General features: G+C 43.7%; 1 protein-coding gene across 3 annotated transcripts in view; it reads left to right on the forward strand.

Annotated features, from left to right (window-relative positions):
• GABRB3 (gamma-aminobutyric acid type A receptor subunit beta3) overlaps positions 1-13854 on the forward strand; it is a 238581-nt gene that overhangs the window by 152430 nt on the left and 72297 nt on the right. For all 3 annotated transcript variants that reach the window (XM_060095106.1, XM_060095104.1, XM_060095107.1), the window contains exon 4: positions 6081-6301. In XM_060095106.1, the coding sequence (XP_059951089.1) occupies positions 6081-6301 (221 nt within the window). The remainder of the gene's footprint in view (positions 1-6080; positions 6302-13854) is intronic.

The following is a 13854-nucleotide window of genomic DNA, read 5'->3' on the forward strand; positions in this document are numbered from 1 at the left end:
TTTGCATGAAATGGAATTTTGTAATCTGGCGTAAAACCTAGTAACCCTTGTGTCATGTTTTTTCAATGAGAAAATATGACACAAATTTTAAACAAATGACTTAACAAGCTCATGGAACCCCACCTACTAGTATTTTCTGTTCCTTTGTGAAGGCAGTGTAAAGCCTTCTGGGACAGGCCTAACTGGACCTCAGGGTTTCATGCTGTTTGATTTGATACACACATGTAAACAGAGAGAGAGAGTGGAGAGAGCCCTGAGTTCATTTAGTTATCAAAGAGCTTTACCATCCCTAAGAGAAGCCCCAGGAATAAATGGCCCTTTAATTGGATGCTTTTGTTTGTGAGATCTTTTTAAGAAAGATTCTTTGTTTTGAATACAATTCCTGAATATTTCTTCATGCTGATTCCAAGTTCATCCTAAGCCTTTTATAATACAGAGAGACAGAGAGAGACAGAGAGAGAGAGAGGGAGAGAGGTGTTCCAGGCATTTTATCTTACCTAATGATTTTGATGAGCTATCTTAGTTCAAACCAATTCTAACTGAATAACTCACATTTATGCATTATACCCCAGAAAGTCCCAGTTCTCAGTGGCCTGGAGAATTCTGGATGAAGATACACTTGCATTTTCCCTCTCACTGCCTGACCTCTCTCCAGTGAATCGCATCTCCTAGGAAATCAACACTTTTACTCAGTGCCTCCCACGTACCCGGTGCCAGCCCCATTCCATGATCGGATCTGCACCTAAACCAGAAGCCGGGTGTTCTCAGGGTGCCCAGGGCTGTTGACACATCTGCTAACACAGTGGCTGCTTTCCACCCCTAGTCCACTGCCATCTAGATCTCTGCTAACACAGTGGGTGTGAGTCAGTATTCGTGCACACACAACCAGTATGTCAATTAATTAATTTATAGGAGGGTATTTTATAAATGCTTGAAGTACTATAAATCTCAACCCTCACCCAAAGCACGGTCTTCTAAAATCAAATGATATCAGATTATAACCAAAGGAGCTAGATTTGTGAGCTAGATTCTGCAGCAGGTCTGAAGAACGTGGGGGTGGTGTGCAGAGTGGAGGTTATGGGGGTCCCACCTGCAAAAGAGGAGATTCTGCTTCTCTGGGACACAGTGCCCTGTTACTGCAGCCCCACGGGCAGCTGCTGTTTCTGTAAACCCTGATCTCTGGGCCGGTACCTGCTCTTTCTTCTGCCAACATGCTCTGTCTGGATGTGCTGATATGGCTGGGTGTGCCACAGCCAAGAATCAGTGCATGGAGACCACTGTCTCTTCTTTGTGTCTGCGATGTGCAAATCTAAGTAAGCCCCTGGCACCAGAGAGGGGCCTGCTGGTCCCCAGCACCCACTGCTCCCAATGCCCACTACCCCCTCCTGCCCGCTCCTCCCAGACTCCCACTTCCCCCATGCCTCTCCTCCATACTCCCTGCTCCTCCCCACTGTCTCTCCTGGAGCTGCAGTCTCCCTGCAAAGGGTGGAGGTGGGGAAGGAGGGGACAAGCACGAGTTCCTCTCAACCTGGTGTCCCTTTCACCATGCCGTGGACCTGTAGACTCCTCCCTGTACCCAGGTGGGTCACGCCACAGAGCAGAAAAGAAGAAAGGGACACAGTAAGCTCAACAAAGGCCCAGGGATGGAGATGCTCGCCATCGCCATCAAAACAGTGCTGCCTGGCTCTAATCCCTATGACCCTTGGAGCCCCCGAAAGCCCTTTCTTTGAGAAATGCCACTTCAGGGTCTCTGCCATGTCCCCTTTCTTTCCCTCTCGAGTCTCCCTCAGCTGCACCGTGTTTGGGGGTGACGCCCAAGGAAGACGGCAAGGAAGGCTCAAGATGGCCCTATGGGGACACCCCCTTCTTTGCCTCTTCCTCCCCTTTTGCCATCCTGGGGCTCACTAGCACTGGGTGGTGTGGTGGCTGATTCTGTGAGCAGCACCCGTCTGTCTCATCTTGGTGTCTGGTGCCCCAGCACGAGCTCCAGCAGCACAGAGCCTCTGCCTGGCAGTTATTTGAGAGGCTCCACCCCTCGCAGCCCTGTCTCATCTCTCTGCTGCTTTTCATACCAGCAGGTATCCATGCAGACGGCACCTGAGTCCACCTCAGTGCTAAGGTCAAAGACCAAAAGCTTACTTCCCCACCTCTACCTTATGTTCCCTAAGGAGTCCAGGATTCCTGCTTTCCACCCCTAGTCCACTGCCATCTAGATCTCTGTTGCTTCCTGGAACTTTTACAGTCTCAAGGTCTCTTCTTTTTCTGAGGACTGACTCAAATCCAACCCTGGCAGACTCTCCAGTCCATACAGATTGCATCTCTTCATGGCTGTGTTCCTTGGTCCCCGCCACATCACTCCAAACCTGGAAACCAGCAATTTGTCTGGGACTCCTTGGAGGAAACAGACCTTCCCAAGGCATCTGTCTACAGAGTAGCTGTGCTCAGTGTCTGCAAGGATGAGGGGCTTTGGTGGTGCCATATTTCTTATTACTCCGCTTCAAAAATACGTTACTGTACGTGGCTGCATCCTCCACACCTAGGGGCATCTTTGCAGACTTCGCCCACCAGGCTGGTTTATTTGGCTGCATAAAACTTCGCCCTAGAGCTGTGAGGCTGAGACCTGCTCCCAGAGGGAGGCGGCCTCAACTTCAGACCCCACATCCCCCAGTTACTTGTGTTTAATGGGATGGTGGGTGGGGAGGCAAATTGTTTGAGCTCTCTAAATTTTTCTTTCTTCATTGATTGGGGATGGTAATGAGAACAGCAGTAATCTCTGCCTTGTATTTAAATAAGATGATATAGCATGAGGCCTGGCACTTGCTGCCAGCCCACGTTAGCTGCTGCTGGTAGTGTGTGTGATGCTCCTCACTACCCATCCCAGGAGTCAGCGCCGTGGTCCCCCAGTGGCACAGTCTCCCATTAGCTGCCCCCCAACTGCACAAGAGAGCAGAGGGGGCTTGTTCCTGTAGAGTCACCTTTCCTTCATCTGCCTCTTCTTTCTCTGCAGGAGAACGAAGTGGGATACTGACTAGTGTCCCACTGATTTCATGATGCCCTTGCTTTCCGAGGCACAGCCCATGCAGCAGATTTGGGTTTAAGTACTACTACTTTTTCTCCCTCTGTTACCTAAGCTCTCGCCTACCACAGTCCACTCAAATCACTCAGCAAACACCCAAGACCAAAACTGCGAGGTGCTGCTGATGCTGTAGAGAGCAGCAGAATCCAAAATTAGACCCTGATCCTGGGCTTGCAGACTGTGAATGACAGCTGGGTTCCCAGGGCCAACTGACACATGGCAGTGCCTCCACCCTCATGGCAGCCCATGTGAATGCCAGCTGGAAGGGAGATGGGAGAGCAGTGCTAGACTTCACAACTCAGGCGTAGGATGAGAGCTTAGAAACCAGGAGAGAAAGATGAAACTCTTCTATTTCAATAAGAATGCAATTTGGAGGGTTATATTTAAATTGAAAATCCTTTAGCTGCTCCTGCTAATTTATCTCTGTCTTGTTATGCCACGAAAACTGCATGTTTCAGTTAAAATGCATCACCTACATTAACTTAAGTTAATGGTAATGGGGGGGGCATGATTGCGAACTTTACAGGCCATTTGCATCCCAAGGGTCTACATCAAACCTACTATCTGTGACTTCCTAACCAGCACTTCTTTTCTCTATCCTCCCTCATCACCTATCCACAAGCTCTCCCACTCATTGAGGCCTTTGCTCATCGTCCGTCTTACCCATTGAACTCACCATTGCAAAACTGATCTTCCTCACCTACAGCTTTGTGTTTCAAACATAGTCTTATTACTGTTCAGGTATGGCAAGGCCAACAGATCAGGAGACAGCTATCATTGAAAAGAGAGTTTGTCACCCACAGACCCCAAGAGAAGGGGGCATGCCATGCCATGGTGGAGGGGATGCCTGGGGAAGCACCAGGGCAGGTCACAGAGAGTGAGCCTTTATTGTAGCTTCCATGGAAAGAATGGGCATGGCCAGGCTGGGTAAGCAGACTTAGGATTGGCTAGTTTGAATAATTAAAGTAGGCCCTGGGACCTAGGCTATCCTTAGTTGCCTGGTACCTGAACCGCGGAATGAGGTACTGGCCTGGAGTGTGAGAACCTAATAAAGAAGGCAGTTCCGGGTATGAGCTCTGGGGTGGTTGGTTTGCATATGAAAAGTACAATCCAGTGCTTGGCAGAGTTGTTTGCTCTCTCTAGGAACTAGAGGGAGGGAAGGCAGTCCCTCCAGGGCCCAGAGATTAAAGCATGAGAAATCAGAAAATAAATGACATGTTCAATACACACGGTTTTGTCACTTGCTACTTGGAAACCTTCAGTGTTCATTGGCTTTGGAGCTGGTGTTTGAGTGTTTCTACTTTATGGTCACTGCCACAGGGTCCTGCCTTGCCCACAACTCTTTACTTTCCTCCTCTTGCACACCAAGTTCTAGCAAAACTGCACTCCTTGGGGTTTCTTGTCAATTCAGTAAAAACAACGGTCTTTGTATGACTTTTCATGCCCCTACCTCTTGTCTAGCTGACGAAGGCCTCTCTTCAATACCACCTGCTTTGTGAGAATCTTTAATTGGTGGTGGGATTTTTTTGTGTGTAGGGGGTTTCACACAGTTAATACCAGGCACAGACCTCTGCCGTGTAGGTGACTAGGAAAAAATTCCCATTTCTTCTCATCCACTGAAATGCTGCCTCTCCTTCAAGTTGCAGATAAAATGTCAATAGACTCCCCAGGCCATTTGCATATTTTGCTTCCCTCTCTCTCTGATTTTTTATGGGCCCTATAGCTTAAAACGTCTTTTGTTCGTAGTTGTTTAGTACGTATTGGTTTTGTCACTTCCTTGTCTGTGACAGCACCTGAAGAGGATCACAAGTGTACTTTGTCATTTTGGAGGCTCCTGTGCCCCAGCACTCTTGCAGTCAGTAACAGATGGGTGTTACTGGGTTAGCAAGCTCTGAGAACCGCCCTGTGAGGCAGCAAGAAGAGTCTGCCTGTCTGGGATGGATTCCTTAGCTGATTTGTCATCCCGCCTTCACTGCCTGCAAAGCAAAGGTGTTGCAGACATGCTCTGCCAGTGCATGAGCCTAGGCGCTCCTGCCTATAACAACAGTGATTTTTCCTTCCCTGGTTGGAGAGTTCACTGCCTCACCTTTGGGTTTTCAGCTTGTATCCTTCCACGACAGGGTTTAGGATGTCCCGTGACTATGACCAGATTTTTAGACCTGATCGTTCTAGACTTGAACAGTGATTGCCAAAAAGAATAGAAATTTAAAAACAGAATTTTCATGCTCAGCCTCTGATTTGTCTTTTTTCCCCACTTTCTTACTGCACTAACTTCTCTGCAAAACAAAAACATGGGGTCATCTGCCTATTTTGCTTCTTATTTTGTTGGCAAGCCTGTGGGGCTGCACTGCCCCTGGCTCCCTCTTCCCACATCTGGTTTTAGTCCCATTTTCTCTAGATGTCATCCTCTAGAGGTGAGGACATGTCCCAGTTAGTGTAGAAATGGCTGTGTAGTGTAGAATGGCAACCTAGAAGGAAAGGAAAATGTGATGCATGAGGTGTAGAGACCCCCCCCCCCACAGGTCATGGTGTCTCCAACTGGTGTTTCTCTTCCAGAGGTTTTCTATTTACAGCTGTGTGGAGGGCAGAAGGAGGGGAGGAGTCTAACTGCAGAGAATTCGTAGCCAGGCCTGGCCTCTCATGGGCGGCTCAGGCCTAGGTTTGCCTGGTGGGAGGAGGAGGACCTAGGCCAGTGCATGGGTTCTCTGCCAGCACCCTGATTTTATGATGACTTTTTTGGGGGGCTTTATTTCTAGGTTATCTCTTAAATGCCAATTTGTATAGTCTGCTTCTTACCTAAATAAAACAGAGAACTTATAGACATGATGTACACCTATTAAAACTGGTATTTGTGTTTACAAGAAAGCAACCACTGCTTCCTAACTCTATCTGAAAATAACATCCATTTCTCCTGGATTCCGACCTGAATTGGGCCAGTTGTGGAGGAAACAGGCCTGCGGCTGAACACAAACTCATTTTTTTCTTTTCTTTTTTTTTTCCCCAGGATTACACCTTGACCATGTATTTTCAACAATACTGGAGAGATAAAAGGCTCGCCTATTCTGGGATCCCTCTCAACCTCACGCTGGACAATCGAGTGGCTGACCAGCTCTGGGTGCCTGACACATATTTCTTAAATGACAAAAAGTCATTTGTGCATGGAGTGACAGTGAAGAACCGCATGATCCGCCTCCACCCCGACGGGACGGTGCTCTACGGGCTCAGGTCTGTCTGCCCTGTGGGCTGGGCTCATGGTTGCATGGTGCACTGGCCTTGAGTTTTCACTGGAGGTGATTACAGTAAGTGAGGCCATGTCCTCAGATTAAGTTAAGAGACACCCATGAAACACTTGGAGCTCTGCAGAAAAAAAATCGTATAAATCTAAGATTTGGGGCATTACTGTTACTATAAATAGACATCAAACAAGTGAAAAACAGCCTCCTCGGATTGAGTTGATGTAATTGGGCTGCCGTATCTAAGAACACAGATTCTCTTGGGGTGGATTTCCCATATCATAGCCACAAAGGCCTGTAATTAATATCACCCTGGTACTTAAGAGGCTTTCAGTGAAGTTTCCCAAAGCTATTTGCAGAGTTGAAAGAAATGTCTAATTTTGCCGACATACAGTATAGTCTCCATGGAGCTTTATGAGGTGGTGCCACCAATATTTATGGGAATGAGTAAATGTGAGGCTTCCTGGTGAGAATCATCTCTCACCAGGTCTCATAATGAAGGCACATGAATTGGGAAACCAGACTGCTGTCTGGAACCCTAAGGAGGCCCTGGGCTTCCCTGGTTACACTGGAAACCACTAGGCCTTCCTGTGATGCTCCACCACTGCTGGTGGTTAGTGATTTTGACTTTCACTGAACGGCAGCCTTAGCAATCTTTGTCTCTTGTGTTGATTTAGCACTGGTTTTTGTTTTGTTTTGTTTTGTTTTAGAGTAAGTATGTCTGTGTCTTTCTTGATCTCCTGGACTGAAAGTGCCCAGAGGCCTTCCAGGAGGGCCTCACAGTCTGGAGTGGGGTACAGGTGGATATCTTGGAGGAAAGGTTTATCTCAAAATGTTGTGAATCTTTAACTGAGACTCCAACAGTTCTAAAGAGTAATCATAACAATGTAAGCTTAAATACACACCACTGTGACTTTTAGTGCTTCAGGGAGAGTAAAGGGAATTATTTAACATTGCCTTAAGTGGAAAATGTTAAGTGACTTCCTCAAAACAGCAGCATATAGAATGAGAGTTGGAATTTTAGCAAAAATCAGACTTTTTTAACTGTAAGAGAAAATAAGTGGCACATGTCAACTAAGCCATGGTGTTACTCTAAAAAACATCTAGATGATGTTTCCTCGGGATGTTTTCAGCATTTTGTATTTTTGCCTGGAAGTGAGAGATGTGGTTGCAAAGTTCTGGAGTTCTGAGAAGTACAAAAATCAGTTGTTCAAAAGATTATCCAGAGACCATGTGAGCATAAAATGAGGAGTCATGTCCTTCATTTACCTACCCACCCCCAAAAAAGTGAATAGAAATGTGTGTATGTTTGTGTGTGTGTGTGCATGTGCATAGTGGGGGCGAAGCAAAAGGAAGCAAATAGCAGTAAAAACTAGACTAGACCTTCTTGGCTTTTTAAACAAAACTTGCTATTTGGGTTCTTTCCCTTTTTATCTTTGCATTCTTTATTTGTTAGAGTATGTTAGTTTGTCTAAGACAAAGAGCTTTCATTCTGTTAGGATAGCATCTGAGTCCGCTTGGGCCACTGAAGCAAAAACCCAACAGCAGACTCTTATTTCTCACACTCTGGAGGCTGGGAGTCCAAGATCAAGGTGCCGGCAGACTTAGTGTCCAGGGAGGGTCTGCGCCCTCATTCATGGCAGGTGCCTTCTCACTGTGTCTTCACATGGTGGGAGCTCTGGGGTGTCTCTTTTACTAGAACACTAATTAACCCCATTCATGGGGTTCCACCCTCATGAGCTAAGCCCTCACCTCCCAATACCACCACATTTGGGTTCAAATATTCAAATATGAATTTGGGGAAGGACTTAAACATTTGGACCATAGCAGACAAAATGATACAATATGAATGAAAGAACTGAAATAAATTTCCAAACTCCACTTGAAAGTGTTGGATTTCACACCATAAAACAGGCAAGAATAAGAGAAACCAAGAGATTAAAACTGTATCTTTATAACTTAGCTAATACTCTGACTGTAAATTTTAATATAAAAGTTAAATAATAATGTAATAATAAGCATTGGGATACTTTTAATAATAAACTTTGTACAATAATCTAAAAAAGAATCTCTCTAATGAAATTTACATTCATTATACATCTCAGCCTCTAAATCAGTAAATGAATTTCTAAATCAGTAGCTGTTTTTATCCAAATGTAGTCTCAATATACCCCTTAGATCTTTATTTAGAACCTCATTTTTTTTCTTTTTGGCTGCATGGGGTCTTAGTTGTGGCATGCAGGATCTTTCATTGCGGCACGGGCTTCTGTCTAGTTGTGGTGTGCGGGTTTTCACTCTCTAGTTGTGACGTGAGGGCTCCAGGGCATGTGGGCTCTGTAGTTGTGGTGTGCAGCCTCCAGAGCGCATGGGCTTTGTAGTTTGTGACATACGGGTTTTCGAGTTGAGGCACTCAGATTCAGTAGTTGTAGTATGCGGGCTTAATTGCCCCACAGTGTGTGGGATCTTAGTTCCCGACCAGGGATCGTACCCACATCCTCTGCATTGGAAGCCGGATTCTTTACCACTGGACCACCAGGGAAGTCCCAAGAACCTCATATTTTTTAAACAATTCTTCCATCTGGATCTGGACAAGCTGTCAGAAAGGAAATCTAAATAACAGACCATATTCCACATGTGCTTATCAGCTACACTGTGCCATCTGAATTCCTTTTGAAATTGGCTATTCTAGAAATTTCTGCCTTCAGATTAAAAGAAAACACACATAGCTATAGAGATTAATTTGAATTTGAAGTAATTTGAATTTCTGGACAAAAAACACATTAGTGCTTCAAAATACTGGTAATTTTATTAAATTCATATAAATACATATTCTATGTCATTCTGTGTGAACTGAAGTACCATTTATATATATTCCACAAGATACACACACGCACACTATATGTATTGTGTTTTTTGATAACAAAATATGAGTGCCACCCTCCACCCTCCCCTTGGCCCCAAACCCTACCTTCCCTCTGCTCTTGTTTTACTGTTGTACTTGCTGGATCATGTTGGTGACAGGGCAAGACAAGGATGGCCAGTGTTAGTAACCTCAGTGATACATTGTATCCTTTTGGTAAATAGGTACCAGGGCCTGGGCCTGGAGGGGGTCTGGTGTAGCTGAGAGCTTGAGTGTGTTAAACTCCTCAAGGAGGTTCATGGAGCACTGGGGTCGTTGTCAGTCTCCTGCTTGTAAGGTATTGCTCATGATGGCTAAACCCAACAGAGATTACTTTCCTACTGGCTGTATCCTTAAGATGCTAGTTGACCTGGCTGTGTCCTTGGGACCTTATGGTCAAATTCTTCTCACCACTGGAGACTAGGATTGGCCTTCACCCTAAGTATCCTGCAGTCGCCCACACTGGTAGGTCAGTCACCATTTAGCTCTTCTGGGCTCCTTTTTCCAGGCATGTCCAGCCATCTCAATACAGGATCAATGGTGGCTTTTGCTTTATCAAGAGTAGATGAGGGGGCTTCCCTGGTGGCGCAGTGGTTGAGAGTCCACCTGCCGATGCAGGGGACACGGGTTCGTGCCCTGGTCTGGGAAGATCCCACATGCCGCGGAGCGGCTGGGCCCATGGCCGCTGAGCCTGTGTGTCCGGAGCCTGTGCTCTGCAATGGGAGAGGCCACAGCAGTGAGAGGCCCACGTACTGCAAAAAAAAAAGAGTAGATGAGGATCTCTGGCTGGGGATGAGCTCTCCATGATGCAGGTTTGTACATCATCTCAGACTTATTCTGGGAAATCATTAATCCATTACTCTGATGACTCTGCAGAAGTGGTTGATGGCTGCTCACAAAGATGCTGGAGAGGGATCATGTTCACGTAGTGATAAAAGGTTGTTTTAAATCATGAACTCTTTTTTCAATGATTCTTACAGCCCCTGAGTATGAAACTTGGGCTAACACTAGCTTGATGTTACCTGCTTGGGCTCAGCTGATTGAGACAGTGAGCCAAGCTTCTTGTACAGGTCCAAGTCACTGTGTGGTGTAAGAAACTTCTTGATAGGGCATGTACACCATCTTGAAATAAAACTTGGGCTCTTTGAAAATTTCCTTTGGGCAGCCAAATCTTTTCAGGAACTAGGGAGATCTTGGCTGCCTAAGAGGCTCACAAGTCTTGGTCCTGTTCCCATGACAGCTTTTCTGTTTCCTTTGGTGCCAGGCTGAAATTTTCTGCTGTCTGTCCCTATTCTGTCTTCCCATCTTTCTTTTTCAAGTCAGCCAATCACCTGATATCATTGAATATCTTACCTGCACCACTAAGGATACTTTGTAATGTGATCTTCAGGCCATGAATTTTGTGTCTTCAGACCTTTTTTCTGATGCTAGGAATTGGTAATGGGTTCACAAAATAGTATTTGATTTGCTCCAAAAAGAACTTGGAAGTCTGAGGTTGAGTCATCTTCATCAAAACAATGTGCCTGAGAAGCTTACTGCAAAATTTGTTGGAAAATATCTTGTAAAATTCCCACTTGCTGTCAAAAATGGCTTGAAATTGTTAAAGTTGCCATTCCCATACTTAAACGGTTGATGCAATATTAAAATGAACCTAGAACTTCATTCAGAAGATTCAAATTAAGTCATCTAATTAGTCTGGCTGCCATCTTTTTCCAAAACTGTATTTTTAAGTTGGTTCTAGCCAAACACCTTTTTCCCCCAGAAAAGATGTAAGCTCACAGAATTAATAAGGCCCACGTGATTTGAGTGCAGGTGTGTTTAACTCCCAAACTCTTGTTTTGTCACTGCCTCCCAATTACTTTTACGTAAGTAAAAAACATATTGATAAATTGCTTTCCAAAAGGATTATGCCAATGTTTACTCCCACAGCAATATATTACATATTAGCTTCAGGGTTGTGACACCTGCTTTGGGCTTCATCATTTTTTAGGCTACTGTAAATAACCTATTTACTTCATCCCTTGAGGCTGGAGAAAATCACCTGTCTCACTTTAAATTCAGGCTCACAAAATCCTCTATTCTCCCCAGTCACATTCATTCTTCCCATACTTTTAAGAGCTCTTTCACACCTTCACTTCAGGCATCTCTCTTCACTCTCATTTGATGATGTTACCTTAAACTTTAACTGAAAACACAGTAACTTCTTCATTTTGCTATTTACAAAGAGACCATTCCACATACCTGCTACTCATACTTTGCCTTTTCTCTCAAAGTGGAAAGTGGGTCCCTGAGCATTTCAAGAGTCAGCTTCCCCTTGGTATCCTCTCTCTACTTGAGGACTTGGCTCCTGAAATCCCTCTCTGTTTACCACTGTTCTCCTCTCTCACCATGCTTCTGGTATGCATACCTTCCTTCTGCTCTTCAGAAATAGTCAAGGATGTCTCTGTTTTAGAGGCTTTGCACATGCTCTTTGCTGGATGCAGTACTTTGTTTCTAGATATTCATGTTTTTAGCATCACAGTGTAATTATGTAATTGAAGACAGTTCACCTGGTCCTGCTCTGATCACCTATTCCCTTTTTATTACACCTTCTTGTTTTATTTTTGTCATAGCACTTATCCAGATCTGACATGATCTTGTCATTTTATTGCATTTCTTAATTTATTGACTCTGTTCCCATCCATGATGGTGGGGAGGCCACCATCAGAATATAAATTCTCTGAGAAAAGAACCTGTTTCTTGTTTATTATTACCTCCTCCAAATCTAGAGTAGTGCTGGGTAGAAAACAAGGAAAAAGTATTGTATCAGGATTAAGTTTAAATTCCAATTCTTATTTCTATAGTGTTTTATTTTCATATTTTCTATTTAAATTCTTAATCCATCAGAATTTATCTTGGTGTACAATGTAAGGTAGCTGTCCAGTGTTTTTCTTGTCAGATGGTTAGCTGTTTATTCCAGTACATAAGTTTATTCTTCCAAATGAGCTTCAGAAACATTTGTTTTATCAAATTCCTAAAAATATAATGTAAGATGTTGGTTGGAGTTTTGCTCAAAAATATAACTTAAGAGAAGAACAAATGCTATATGATATTCAGTCTTTCCTACATAACTGTGACACATCTGCATTCGTGCATTCCTTCAGTCATGGCTTTTAGTAAAGTTTTGTCATTTTCTTCATAGACAACTGCTCATTTCTTTATAAGGTTATTCCTGTCTTTTATAAGTGTGGTACTATTAGGAATGGGATATTTTTACATTATCTTTCTAGCTCTCATTGATACGTGGGGAAGCTATTGATCTAATTGTCTATGGCTGTCTTTGCTTATGCATTTGTCCACTATCATATCCAGCCAGGCTATTCTCTTACTATGTCTAATAATTTAGTTAATACTCTTGAGGATTTTAGTCTTACAATCATATTACTTATAATGATGATTTTTTAATCTTCATTTTTATTGGTTTTATTCATATTTCTTTTTTTCTGTTTTATTGCAATGGTTTCAACTTACAGGAAATGAAAAACAGTAGGGATAACAGTGTACAGCATCCCCTAGTTCTTCATTATAGTAAGAGTGCTTCTTGTGCCCCACCATGAAGGATGATTTGCACTCTTAGTTTAATGTAGTTGTGACTCATTCTTTTACTTCCTTTAAATATATACATACATACATACTCTCATTTTCTGGGAACTATGTCATGAGTTGAATAACAGATATCACCAATTTATGGAGTTTATATTCAGGAACTAATTATAAATCAGATGACTGACCCTAGACGGCTTTTTTACATATCAGAAATAGAAATAGATTTTGTTGATTCAACCTCCCTTTATACGTTCATTTTCCTTTTTTAACCTGTAACTATGATATATTAGTTTCCTACTGTAATCTATCCTTGAATTCCTGAGGTAAATCCTATTTTATTATGGTGGGCAATACTCTTAAGAAATATTAAGTTTGCTTTGCTCGTGGTTAATTTATAATTGTTCTTTTAAAAATCTGTCGACAACTGGTTTATTGGTGATCAACATACCTTGTGATCTAGTCAATGCAATCTTATTTGTCCCCCACTATCCCCCTAAACACTATTAAGTGAGGTATGAAATTTCTTTGCCTTGGGTAAAAATTTGGGCAGATTGCATGGTTTTCTGCCAGTGTTTTAATAGTAGTCTTTTTCCATTTTTATGTTACAGAGGAATTCTCAGTTCAATGTCTAATATTAAATGCAGATACAGAATTAATATTTTCCCTTCCACAGGCCAGCCCTATTTCAGGCTGGAAGCTCATCATGGCAAAGGAAGTGTAGTTGACTTCTCAACTTCTGTGCTTCTGCTTCTCCTCTATCCCCTCCCAATCTATCTTGATGGCCTACATATGACCTCCTCTGGTTTTGAAGGTTTATTTTGGGGGGTGGAGGTAAAATAAGTAAGAAAAGTGTTACTTGAACTGTACCATTTCCTGGTGGCTTCATGCTCTCTGGACCTCAAAGACACATGCAGAATTGGCTCTTCTCAGAGCTTCCACCATTAGGCAGCTCTCTCCAGGTGGCCCCTTGACCAGCACTGGGAGTGGGAGGAGTGGGAGAGTAGGATATGTTTCTCCATGGAGTCCCTTGGAACAATTTCCTTAGCTCTAGGACTCCATCC

The sequence above is a fragment of the Mesoplodon densirostris genome, chromosome 4 (assembly GCF_025265405.1).
Source record: "Mesoplodon densirostris isolate mMesDen1 chromosome 4, mMesDen1 primary haplotype, whole genome shotgun sequence".
NCBI classification, from domain to species: domain Eukaryota; kingdom Metazoa; phylum Chordata; class Mammalia; order Artiodactyla; family Ziphiidae; genus Mesoplodon; species Mesoplodon densirostris.